Source organism: Danio rerio, chromosome 5 (genome assembly GCF_049306965.1).
Source record: "Danio rerio strain Tuebingen ecotype United States chromosome 5, GRCz12tu, whole genome shotgun sequence".
Classification (NCBI taxonomy): Eukaryota; Metazoa; Chordata; class Actinopteri; order Cypriniformes; family Danionidae; genus Danio; species Danio rerio.
The window spans coordinates 68,270,001-68,282,500 of NC_133180.1; the positions used below are offsets into that span (position 1 = coordinate 68,270,001).

Sequence of the window (12,500 nt, forward strand, 5' to 3'; positions counted from 1 at the left end):
AAAATCAGATGATTTACTACATAAATAAATCTGACATAACTTGATCAGAAATCTAAAAAGGGTAGAAAAAGGCCATTGTGGTCCAGTGGTCAGCACGTTGCGTTACGCTGCCGCTGACCCGAGTTCGAATCTAACCAGAGAAATTATTTATTTATTTATATATATGTATATATTTTTTTATTTTTAGTGTTAAGACATATAATACTGTTTGGGTTACTTATGTAGGTGTACATATTTTTATTTTTATTTTTTGTGTGACCACCATTACAAAGGACTGGATATCTAAAAAGAATTTTGCACAGAATATATACAGTTGAAGTAAGGATTATAAGGCCCCCTGTTTATTTTTTCCCCAAATTCTGTTTAACAGAGAGAAGATTTCTAATCATAATATTTGGTTAATAAATTGGTTATAAATTGGTTGTTTTTGTTCCAGTGACTGTCAGATACATTAAATGTTTAAATATCTTATTAAAAAACGGTACTGCTTATATTATTTCACCATCCACCAATTTAAGTAGTGAATGTGCGTGTCTGTGCTTGGGGCTGTGTCGGTGTGGTAATGCGGGCTGGCGTGGCTACAGTGCCAGGGCTGATTTTTAGTCCCAGTCTGCCCCTGGTTGCAAGCATACAAGTTTGCGAATGTTTGTTGGAACGATGGTTTTGGGATACGGCAAATCAACAAACTTTGTTTGTAATGACGGAACTTGCGACCTTAATTGGCTAACGATGGTTTTCAGAAATGCACCCCTTATTAGCTTGAGTAGGCAGTGATGGTATGAAACAATAATTCAGTGTTTTTGAAAAGTTATCAGAATTTAATGAGAGCTAAGGCACTTCAGTTGCATTTCTCATATAATTTATAGATGTTTCATGCTTATGTAACTCTTTTTTCCCCCACGGTTATCTGTTTGTCCACCTAGATAGTGTGTGGCATTTCAAGACAAACGCTTATGCTCTCAGGTCATAGTCAGCATTAAAACCCTGAACTGTCTGACCTCGACATTTCAGCTGTTTTGAAGCACAGACTTCTTCTTTTCTCTTTCGTTTTCCTCTTTTTCCTGTGGAAACATATAAACAAGGCAGTCACGTGTACTGACATGAATACACATCGCACGTCTTGCATTAAGCTAGGTTAGGCAAGAACATCTAGTTTCTCTCCTGGTTTAAGAGTTTTGTGAGCTGAATGCTTGTTGGTTAGTTTCCATGTAGCTTGCTGGGTTTTGTAGTGTCATGCTGTGTAGAGGCTGTATTGTTGTGCATGAATGTATCATTGTGAGCCCTCAGACGTGTTTTCCGTTCGCCAGTGTGCTGAACCACGTTTGGACCGCATCAACATAACAACAAAACACGAGGTCTGACATAATGGAAAGTGTTAATTAGGAGACTCTGGGATTTAAATGACGCAAGAGCCATCTGCTATGAACACAACCTAACAGCAAAATTATCTAGCTGATTTTAAAAAATTACTTTCACTCATATTAAGGCAAATTGGCAAAGCATACTGTAATTTAAGTAGTCTCAAAGTCTTTAAAACTAATTAGGGATATTATTTAGTGACAGCCCATGCCAGCACATGCTTAACATACCTGAAACCTGATAACCTCACAATGCTAAATGTCTGTCATGTCAGGACTAGAACATTCTATTTATTAGGGTGTCCACGGGGTCTTAAAATGTCTTAAATTTTAAAAACATTTTAGACCTTAAAAGGTTTAGAAATATGGTGTTGTAGGTCTTAAATCATTTTAAACAGGTCCTAATTTTCCTTTGTCCATGCGAAGCTGATCAATCGGTACAACTAACAATCCAAGTTATCAAAAGTTCAATTTTTAAACTCTATTTACCAATTCGGTTTAATTATCTTTCCCACAAAAACATTTGTTTGTAAATATGCTTATGAATTTTAATAGAGCAAGTAAACATATTTTCCACTGACCATTAGAAAAATATGGTGTTTTTAGTGGGGGTTTTTTTTTCTAGAAGTTTCATATGTAATGGTCTTAGATTAGGCCCGGATTTGGCTAATCGGGAGGACCGGGAGAATTCCCGGTGGGCCGGTCTGTTTTTTGGCCGCGAGGGCCGGTGTCCCTAGCTCCAGAATCTGTTGCTCTCAGCAGTCACACTTAAAATAAATAAATTTATTTATTTACTTGACCACAGTCTTCTTATTCATTATTTTACCGCAGCTCTGCTCTTTTTATATATAACCAGTCACCTATCTGTATACAACTGTAGTGATCCAGTGGTTAGCACGTTAGATTATGACGCCGCCGACCAGGCTTTGATCCTCGTCTGTGTATGTTATTTTTTTCATTTTTATTGTTAAGACATATAATACTGTAAGGGTTGTTGAACATTTGAAGTTCTAAATCAGCTGTTTTCTCAAAAAAAGACGTGATAGTGTAATTAGAAACTGAATTGGAAATAACCTTATTTTAATATAGTCAGTCGTGAACTGAGGTGGGCCGGTCTGAGGCTTGAAACTCCAGGGCTGAAAAGGAGTCCCACTCCGGCCCTGTCTTAGATAAGTCTTAAAAAGATCTTAAATTTGACTTGATACCTGCAGAAACCACGATTTACATATTTCATTAAAGATGCAGTATATAAGTTTGACACCCAGTGGTTGAACTAGGTATTGCACTCCTGGATCAAAACAAAGGCAAGCGCAGGTTGCCAGATTGACTAAATCAACAGCAGTGTGCCTGACTATCAAGCCTTAAGGCTGATTTAAGTAAGTATTCTAACTAAAAGCAATGGCACACAATAGAAGGAATATTTTCCATGCTAAAAGGAGTTTTTGTTCTATCTAACACCTAAAATTTATATTTTAGAATAATATATATTATATTTTTTTCTATTTCTTGCAGCTGAGCAAAAGAAAACTGAATAAAGCACATGAGATGTACTTATAGTGATCATTGTCAGTGTTAAATGCTTATAATGTGATTTTTTTTTTTTTTTTTTTTTACATGACATTTATTTCCATACTACTGAAAGCAGCAGCAGATAGTTCACCTCAGGTCTTGAAAATAAAATAAAACTATTGAAACTGAAAGTCAGAACTGTGGCTCAGTGCAACCCAACACACTAATTCAGCATGTACATTTAATAATGTAAAAGAGGTTTAATATTTATTAATTACATTATAAACTTTACCATTTCATTGGAGTCATGATTCGTCTGGTGCAAATAGCCAAATTGCTTATCATTGCAAATCTCTTCATGTAGCGTGTTGTTAGGACACGAGGGTACAATGTAACCTGTTCACCTAATGTTTACGTCCGTAATATTCATTTTATTTGCTAATTGATAACCACCTCAAGTGGAACTCTGAATCTGCTTCTCATTTAGGAGTCTGCTACTGTCCACGGAAGGTCACATTTCGGATGCATGCTTAGAAAGACTTTCTGACTGAGGAATGTTATATGCGGTTTCCCACCAAGGCAACCTGGGGTGCTGAAATATAATTGGCTACACTGGCATTGGCCGGGTTAAAAAACCAAAACAAAAACAGTCTGGCACGTAACTCACATTTTCAAATCAGAATATCAGATTTTAGCATTGTTTTTCAGATAAACCAGAATGTTCACTTTCTTAAATATCTGGTATTTTTGTTCTTTAGAAGAGTCAAAAACTTACATACAGCACCATTGAGATGGTAACGCAAGCTGGCAAATAGGTTGACTTATTTACTGAAGTATTATGCTTGTTTTTTATTCTTAGCATTTTTTAGACCAGCTGGATCCCGCTCCCCGCTGAAGAAACCAAAGCTGAAAAAATACAACATGACTTAAGCATAATAAACATGATATTGAGATAGAAGATTTTTTTTAAAAGAATGTTGGGAACTAAATATTTTGGACTCTATTTTTGTAACCACTGTGGGTCACAAATGCACTGTTAACAATTTTCTGTAGAATTTACAGTAACTTACTGTAAATCAGTTATAGCAAAAATACTGTATTTACATTTACAGCACCATTTATCTTGCTTGTGTTTTCCATATTGTACATCTTTATTCTGAAATATACAGTCATTTTCATTTTCTCCAAAAAGTAAAAATAAAATAGGATATAATACAAAAATTCACTGTCTTTGTTCAACAATGTCATCATTTTGCCTTTAATTTTGTCTTACGTACAACTGCACAATTTATGCTATACTAGTATAGCTAGTATGTTTTTTTTCCATTGCAGTGGAAGTCAGAATCTATGGAGACAGATAAGACTCAAAAGTAATTCATGCAAAAGACACGATTTACACATGCGTAGCCAAATTCACGTGCAGTTTCAAGCCTTAGACCGGCCCACCTCAGTTCACGACTGACTATAATAAAATAAAGTCATTTCCAATTCAGTTTCTAATGACACTATCACGTCTTTTTCAAGAAAACAGCTGCTTTAGAACTTCAAATGTTCAACAACCTTACAGTTTTGTATGTCTTAACAATAAAAATGAAAAAAAAAAAAAAAAAACACTAACTCAGGTGAGGATCGAACACAGTTCGACGGCGTGGCAACCCAACATGCTGACCGCTGGATCACAACAGCACTGTTAAGGCTTGTATGGCCGGAATAATACTTAATCCTCATCATTACCCTGCAGGCTAAAGTTTACTCATGGGGCTGCGAGACAATAAATAAGAAGAGTGGAGCTGCGGCAAAATAATGGATAAAAAGAGTGAGGCTATGGTCAGATAAATAAATAAATGAAAAAAGTGCGACTGCGACTGCTGCTTTCTCCGTTCGCCGTGCTGGAGAGGAACAGTCTGCGCAAATAGAGCACAGAGTGGGTGTCCTTGACTACAGCTCTCCTCTGATTGGCTGAAAGGTACGAGTTACACTGCCTCTGGCAGGAAAGTCTCAAAAATACACACACACGTATCCAGGGGGAGTCGTACGTGAAAGGGGATTTGCACATTCTCATTCAGGATGAACTCGCAAGTTTTAAACATTCAAAACTTTTTGTACACTCCTATACATTTGCAAATGGTGTTTTGCATTTGTGAAACGTATTTTATGAAAATGTATTGTTATTTTGAGCACGTGGAATTTTTTGGTGAATATAAATAAATATTTTACGCATGTGAATTTGGTTTTATGCACGTGAATTTGGCTACGCATGTGTAAATCGTGTCTTTTGCATGAATTACTTTTGAGTCTTATCTGTCTCCATAAGAATCTAACAATAAGTCTGAAAGCTTAAAACAATCTTTTTTTATTTATTTATTCTACGTTACTTTCTTTAGATGTTTTAGGCGTCAAATGATTTTAAATGAATACTGCTTATGTTTTTTCTTTGAAATTATGCTTTAAATGTATTTTTATATATTCATATATTAAATCTATTTTTAGAGAATAAATTTATATATTGGGCCATTTTTGGTATATTTTAAAATATATATTTTTAGAAAATATAGGAAAGTATTTGTATTTTTTTTTTCTATTTTTTGTGAAATATGCCTGTAATAAAAACAGACAAATGAACTCAATCGCCATGATATTCCCGTCTGCCAACAGGTGTAGAGTTTCCTCCATGCACAGTAAATGTTTTCAGAGTCCAGGAGAGAATGGACTATCCAAGAGACACCAATGGAAACATCACAGCCATGGTGCATCCGCATCTACAGGTAGGCACTCTAATAATAAATGCATGCATACACAACTCTGCACATTTACCCTCGAGCAGCCTAGAAAACGGTTGCTCTTTATGACACAGAAAGAGCGAGAGGGAAACACATGTAAGAAAATGTGTCCTATGACTCACGTGTTTGCTCTGACTTCCAGGCTTCAGTTGTTTTCCACGCTAATGCTTGCGTGTGTGTTTGTGTGCAGGACTGCGACTGGGAGCCTCTGAACCGGGGTGACCCAATGTTCCTTACTTTCGATGGGAGAACAATTCTTTATGAAGGTGCCAACACAGTGTACCCTACGTTTATTAATGAAGCGGCCTATTATGAGAAGCAGCAGGCATTCGTGACCACTTGTAGGGAAATACTAGCTGCCAATGCTATCAGAAAAGCTTTCAAGTAATCTGTTCTCTTATTAAAAAGAATCACTATGACGGGGTGATAACACAGATAGCGTGCTTCATCTAAACAACATTTTGCTAATTCTTGAAAATGACAATAGAGTTTTATTTGTTGTTATGCCACAGAATTATTTAAGAGAACCTTAAAAAAATAATATAAGAATTCATTTATATGGGTCAAAGATGAAGCTTCAGCATCAGAATGATGAACGTAATAATTAGCTTTATTTTTTTATACATGAGCGAGTTTTTTCAAATGATTATCATACTTTTTTTGACGTGAATTACTGGAGATACCCACTAAAATGTATTCTGATGTAATAACTGTTGTTTATATACCAAAAAAGCCTCATATTTTGATCTAAAAATCATTTAATGACATTTAAATTTACCGTGCAATATTTGCCACTATCTTTCAAACCACTATGTTATAATCATGTAACATTAGCACAACCACTTATGCTTTTGTATATGTTGTGTAAGCACAGTTCAGAAATATTATGTTGTTTCATTTATATATAACTATTTTACTGTTTGGTAATGATTAATTACTATTAATTGCTATACAGTCACCGGCCACTTTATTAGGTACACCTGTCCAACTGCTTGTTAACGCATTTTTTTTTTTTTATCAGCCAATCACATTACAGCTACTTAATGCATTAAGACATGTGGATATGGTCAAGATTATCTGCTGCAGTTCAAACCGAGCATTAGAATGGGGAAGGAAGGTGATTTAAGTGACTTTGAATATGGCATAGCTGTTGGTGCCAGACAGGCTGGTTTCAATATTTCAGAAACTGCTGATCTACTGGAATTTTCACACACAACCATCTCTAGGGTTTACAGAGAATGGTCTGAAAAAGAGAAAATATCTAGTGAGTGGCAGATCTGTCGGTGCAAATGCCTTGTTGATGCCAGAGGTCAGAAGAGAATGGCCAGACTGGTTCAAGCTGATAGAAAGGCACCAGTAACTCAAATAACCACTCATTACAACTGAGATATGCAGAAGAGCATCTCTGAATGCACAACACGTCCAACCTTGAGGCAGACTGGCTACAGCAGCAGTAGACCACACCGGGTGCCACTCCTGACAGCTAAGAACAGGAAACTGAGGCTAAAATTCGCACAGGCTCACCAAAAATGGACAATAGAAGATTGAAAAAATGTTGCCTGGTATGATGAGTCTCGATTTCTGCTGCAACATTCAGATGGTAGGCTCAGAATTTAGCATCAACAACATGAAAGCATGGATCCATCCTGCTTTGTATCAGCGGTTCAGGGTGCTGGTGGTGGTGTGATGGTGTGGGGGATATTTTCTTGGCACACTTTAGGCCCATTAGTACCAATTGAGCAGTGTGTCAACGCCACAGCCTACCTGAGTATTGTTGCTGACCATGTCCATCCCTTTATGACCACAGTGTGTCCATCTTCTGATGGCTACTTCCAGCAGAATAACTCGCCATGTCATATAGAATGAATCATCTCTGACTGATTTCTTAAATATGAAAATGAGTTCACTGCACTCAAATGGCCTCCACAGTCACCAGAACTCAATCCAATACAGCATCTTTGGGATGTGGTGAAACAGGAGATTCACATTATGGATGTGCAGTCAACAAATCTGCAGCAACTGCGTGATGCTATCGTGTCAATATGGACCAGGAATATTTCCAGTACCTTGTTGAATCTATGCCACGAAGGATTAAGGCAGTTTTGAAGGCAAAAGGGGGGCCAACCCGGTAGGGTTTGCCTAATAAAGTGGCTGTTGAGTGTATATATGTAAAATGATTAACGTTAAATGAGCATTATTTTATTTATCACCTATATTTTACAAAATGTATTTGAAAGAATAAAGTAGACACTTTACTAGCATTAAAATGCTTTCTAATTATAGAAAAAAAGCACCATTGTAAAATTTGTTTTGATGCAGACACCACAACAGGGCTTCTTGTCTTTGACTCATATATTTAAAGGCAAAATATATATATAACAGTACCATTCAAATGTCTGGGATCAATAAAATACAAACTTTGGTCTCACTTTTTATTATGTGGCCTCAATTAATATATATTTGCACTGAAATTATTCATTTGTTACAATGTACATATTGTGTAAATACATGTTTCTACTCTGTTCTTATGATGGATTAAGTATCTGCAATACATTAGAAACTCAGCAAGTACATTGTATTTATGTTTTATTGCAAGTACATAATAATTAAGGCCACCTAATATAAAGTCAGACTCTTTTTTTTGTTGCTATTAAGGTATTTTAAAGGAATGCTTTAATTCAGCTAGAACACGTAAATTCAACAAGAATTCACACAGTCTTCCTTTATTTAACACTCCTTAAAATGCATCACTCTCCACAGAAATTAGCCACCCAATCATTCATTTTTTAAATAACAAACAAATTATATTTTAAAATCTATTAAATGTAATTTTGACCCCACACATTTGAACTGTTATTTATACACTACCTGACAAAAGTCTCGTCGTCGATCCCAGTTTTTAAGAGCAACAAATAATAACTTGACATCTAGTTGATCATTTGAAAAAGTGTCAGCAGGCAGATTTTAGCACTCATACTTCAGCCTCCACATCACAGTTCTTGAAAGCAAAGAAGGTTAAGGTGATCCAGGATTGGCCAGCCCAGTCACCAGACATAAACATAAATGAGCATGTCTGGGGTAAAATGGAGGAGGCATTAAAGATGAATCCAATGATTCTTGATGAACTCTGGGAGTCCTGCAAGAACGCTTTCTTTGCCATTCCAGATGACTTAATAAGTTAATTGAGTCATTGCAGAGATGTATGGATGCAGACCTCCAAGCTCATGGGAGTCATACACAAATATTAATTCTTTCTCCACTGCACCATGACTTTATATTACATACTGTACATTATTTCTGTTAAATGACAAGACTTTTGTCTAAACAAAGTCAGACTTTACTTTCCTAATTATTCATTCATTCTTTTTCTTGTCGGCTTAGTCCCTTTATTAAGCCGAGGTCGCCACAGCGGAATGAACCACCAACTTATCCAGCAAGTTTTTACGCAGCAGATGCCCTTCCAGCCGCAACCCATCTCTAGGAAACTATCCTAATTAAATCATTAAAAATCAAGGCAAGATCATATTTTATTTTGGTAAAATAAGCTTAATCTAGAGGCTTTCGGCTTTCATAATAAGCCACTTCTGGTACCAATTGATCAACTAGAAGTCAAGATATAATTTGTTGTTCTTAAAACTTGGATAGGCGACAAGACTTTTGTCAGGTAGTGCACACCCTTTAAATCTGCCCCTTTATACATTTACAAATGCATTCATTTTGTAGTCTAAATAAGATTGAGATTGATATTTCTTTCCAAAATGAGTATTTTCTTACATCTTCAATAACATACGTTTTTTATACTGATTTGGTTTGAAATTCACTGTAGATAGTGAAAAATTGATATTCATAGCGGTCTAAAAAAAGCTACCTCTAGTGTACGTGCTCAGATCCTGAAGAAGTGAACAGTCTCAGGAACAGTCTTCACTGCCCTCTAGCTTCTGATTCAACACCGCGTTGACTCGAGCAGCCTTAAAACAAGCACAAAATAACCTCTCAGTACTGTGCGGATGCATCATACATTATAGAGAAGTAACTGTCCAAACTCCGTGTTTATTTGTGATGCAAAGTCTGTCGTAGGTTAGATCTTAGAGTTCATGACTTCATTATTGCCTTAATTGAACAGAGACAGAACGATTTTACAGTAGGAATATACAGTAATACATGATAGGAATTGATGTTGTATGTTATATGATGGTTATATTAAACAAAAGATAGTTCAGCAGGCTCTGAAATAAGCGTGAATGTGATCTTTCCAACTGTGATTTGATTCTCTGTCGTGATGTATAGGGTTCGTGTAGACCCATTCTTGTGTTTTATAGGTATATTTTATGAAATATGATGTTTTGGAATATCATATCTATCTATGCAAGTAATCATATAGTCACTTTATGTGAAAGTATGGTTTTAATTTATTCCAAATTGAGGAAGAATTGATATTATTTCTATTATATTTACTGGTAACACCTTACTTGAAGGGGTGTTCATAGGACTATCATGAAGCCTTTATAATCATGAGGTGACACATGCCATAATTATGAAGGAGATTTTATGCATGCTTATGACAACTGTTATTAAGGTTCAGAAATGACATTTTAAATGCAAAGACGACATTGTTTGAGATGTCTTTATTGTAACAATTTAAGATTATCAGGACAAAAATTTGTTGATCTATCATAGAGATTGAACTAAAGGTCATTCTAATTGTGTTATGAATATTTTTCAGATTTTTTTTTTCTTTTTCAGAGGAACAAAATTTTTTTGTCAACATTTCTAAGTAAAAGAGTTAGCAATCAGTATGATGGCCACAGCTTTCTCTGTGTTTCAGCAAATGGAATTATTTTTGGTGACATTTTATTTTGACACATATTTTGGGAAAATACTTTGAAATTTCTCAAATTTAACAATACACTTTGGGCAAATTTACTATGCTTTTGTTATGTTCATGGCAGTTTTTGCCCCATTGACATCCATTATAATGACATTTAATTTGCAAAGCCATAACTGTATATAATTATGCAGTTATGATTTTGGTGGTTTTCCCTGCTGGGAAGAGGTACAAGGTGTAAATTTTACTGTTGATCATCAGTTCCAGTTCAAACTAAGCTTAGTTTCTGGCTTTATATAGAGTTTAGTGCGTGTGCGTGCGTGCGTGTGACATAGGTATGACAAAGGTATTACAAAAAGGTGGTGAAATATAAGGACATTGCTGCTGTCGTCCTTTCTCAAAAGCTTATAAGTCACACAGAATGAGCTTTTTTCTTAGGGATAGGGTGGGGTTAGGCCAGAAAATACAGTTTGTACAGTATAAAACAATTGAAACTAATGTAATATCCCTACAATTCACAATAACAAACATGTGTGTGTGTGCCTGCAAGACTGAGAGAGACCTCTGTGCACTCACCTTGACCTTGGCTATGTCTCAGAAAATCTAAATCAGCACCTCAGCTCTCAAAACTCATATATTTATCCACGCACAAAATAATTTGCTGTTTTACTCCATATAACTCCATGTAAAAGCCAGAAACGATGCTTTTTTCAAAGGGTTTATGGTGTTAACCGATGATCAACAGTAAATATGAAAAAATTATACCTCTTCCCAGCAGGGAAAACCACCAGCAATCAAAAATGCATGATTATTTTGTGTTATGGCTTTGCAATAAAAAAAAATTCATTAAAAATGGAAGTCAATGGAGCAAAAACAGCCACAAACAGTAAATGAGGGAGACTAAATTAAAATGTTGTTGCACACAAACAAACAATACATCAAAGCCAATGTTGTTACTAATCTAATGTCCAAGACTGTGATGAAAGGTTTAAATAAATACACTCCACAATTATCTTTTACATGGCAAATATTTCAATGGGTGTCATTCGACCCCCACCTCCCCTCCAACCCCCACCAAATATCAGTTTAATTCAGTGGATGTTTTCATCTTGAACATATTAAAAATGTTAATGGCAATACACTGGCATTCAATTTGTACCCCTGTAGTTGAGCTCAAAAAACACATTAATGATGGTGCTGTTATTCAATTTATGACACACTTCTAATGGCTTCATGATAACCATGTTTATGACAAGGTTTATGACAAGGTTTTGGTGAATAGTAACTGAGCAAATGACACATGCTAAAAACCTCATTCATAGTGTAATGTCATGATCATAAAGCTTTCACGACAGTCCTATGAACAGCCCTTCAAGTAAAGTGTTACCATTACCTATTATTCCATACACTTGATTATGTCGTGTGTCGTATGGTGTCGTCAAGGTCCAGACGGTGATTTTTCTATTTCTTTTTTTCATTTTTCTTGATGAAGTTCGGTGTTGTCAAAATATAATGTATCTTAATGTCATTTTGTGCAATGTGTTTGCATTAATTACATGAGGTCTCGTCAGTCTTAATCATAACGGAGGAATCATTTGAATTCCGTTAAACCACCAGAGATTTATATTTTGTCTCACATAGATCTTTTCCAAATAAAGTATATATTATGTCGTTATTACATTTACTTTGCACTGCAGTCTTTATTTCAGCACATCTTATTTGATAAGTGGCCACTTTATTAGGTATAACCTAATGTTGAAGGAATAGTTCACTCAAAAATGAAAAATACTCCATAAATTATTCATATTTAAGGTATTGTTGGTGTATTTGACTTTCTTCTGTCATACAAACACAGTTTTGATCAGGAGGGTGATGAACAGAATTATGCCAAAAAGATGAATGTGAAAACAATTTTTAATACATTTTTTCCTCAGTTTAATTCAGTGGATGTTTTCATTCTGAACATATTGAAAAGGTTAATGGCAATATACTGACGTTTAATTTGTACCCCTGTAGTTGAGCTCAAAA

General features: G+C 35.5%; 1 protein-coding gene across 5 annotated transcripts in view; it reads left to right on the forward strand.

The window, feature by feature from the left end:
- aspa (aspartoacylase) overlaps positions 1-12,152 on the forward strand; it is a 24,566-nt gene extending 12,414 nt beyond the window's left edge. For 2 of the 5 annotated variants that reach the window (XR_012405935.1, XR_012405933.1), the window contains 3 exons: positions 5,523-5,632; positions 5,838-9,870; positions 11,251-12,152. Coding sequence is in view for 2 of the 5 variants with exons in the window: in NM_001110103.1 (NP_001103573.1) it covers positions 5,523-5,632; positions 5,838-6,035 (308 nt within the window). In the remaining 3 variants the exon portion in view is untranslated. 5 annotated transcript variants of the gene reach the window in all.
- Positions 12,153-12,500: the final 348 nt, after the last annotated feature.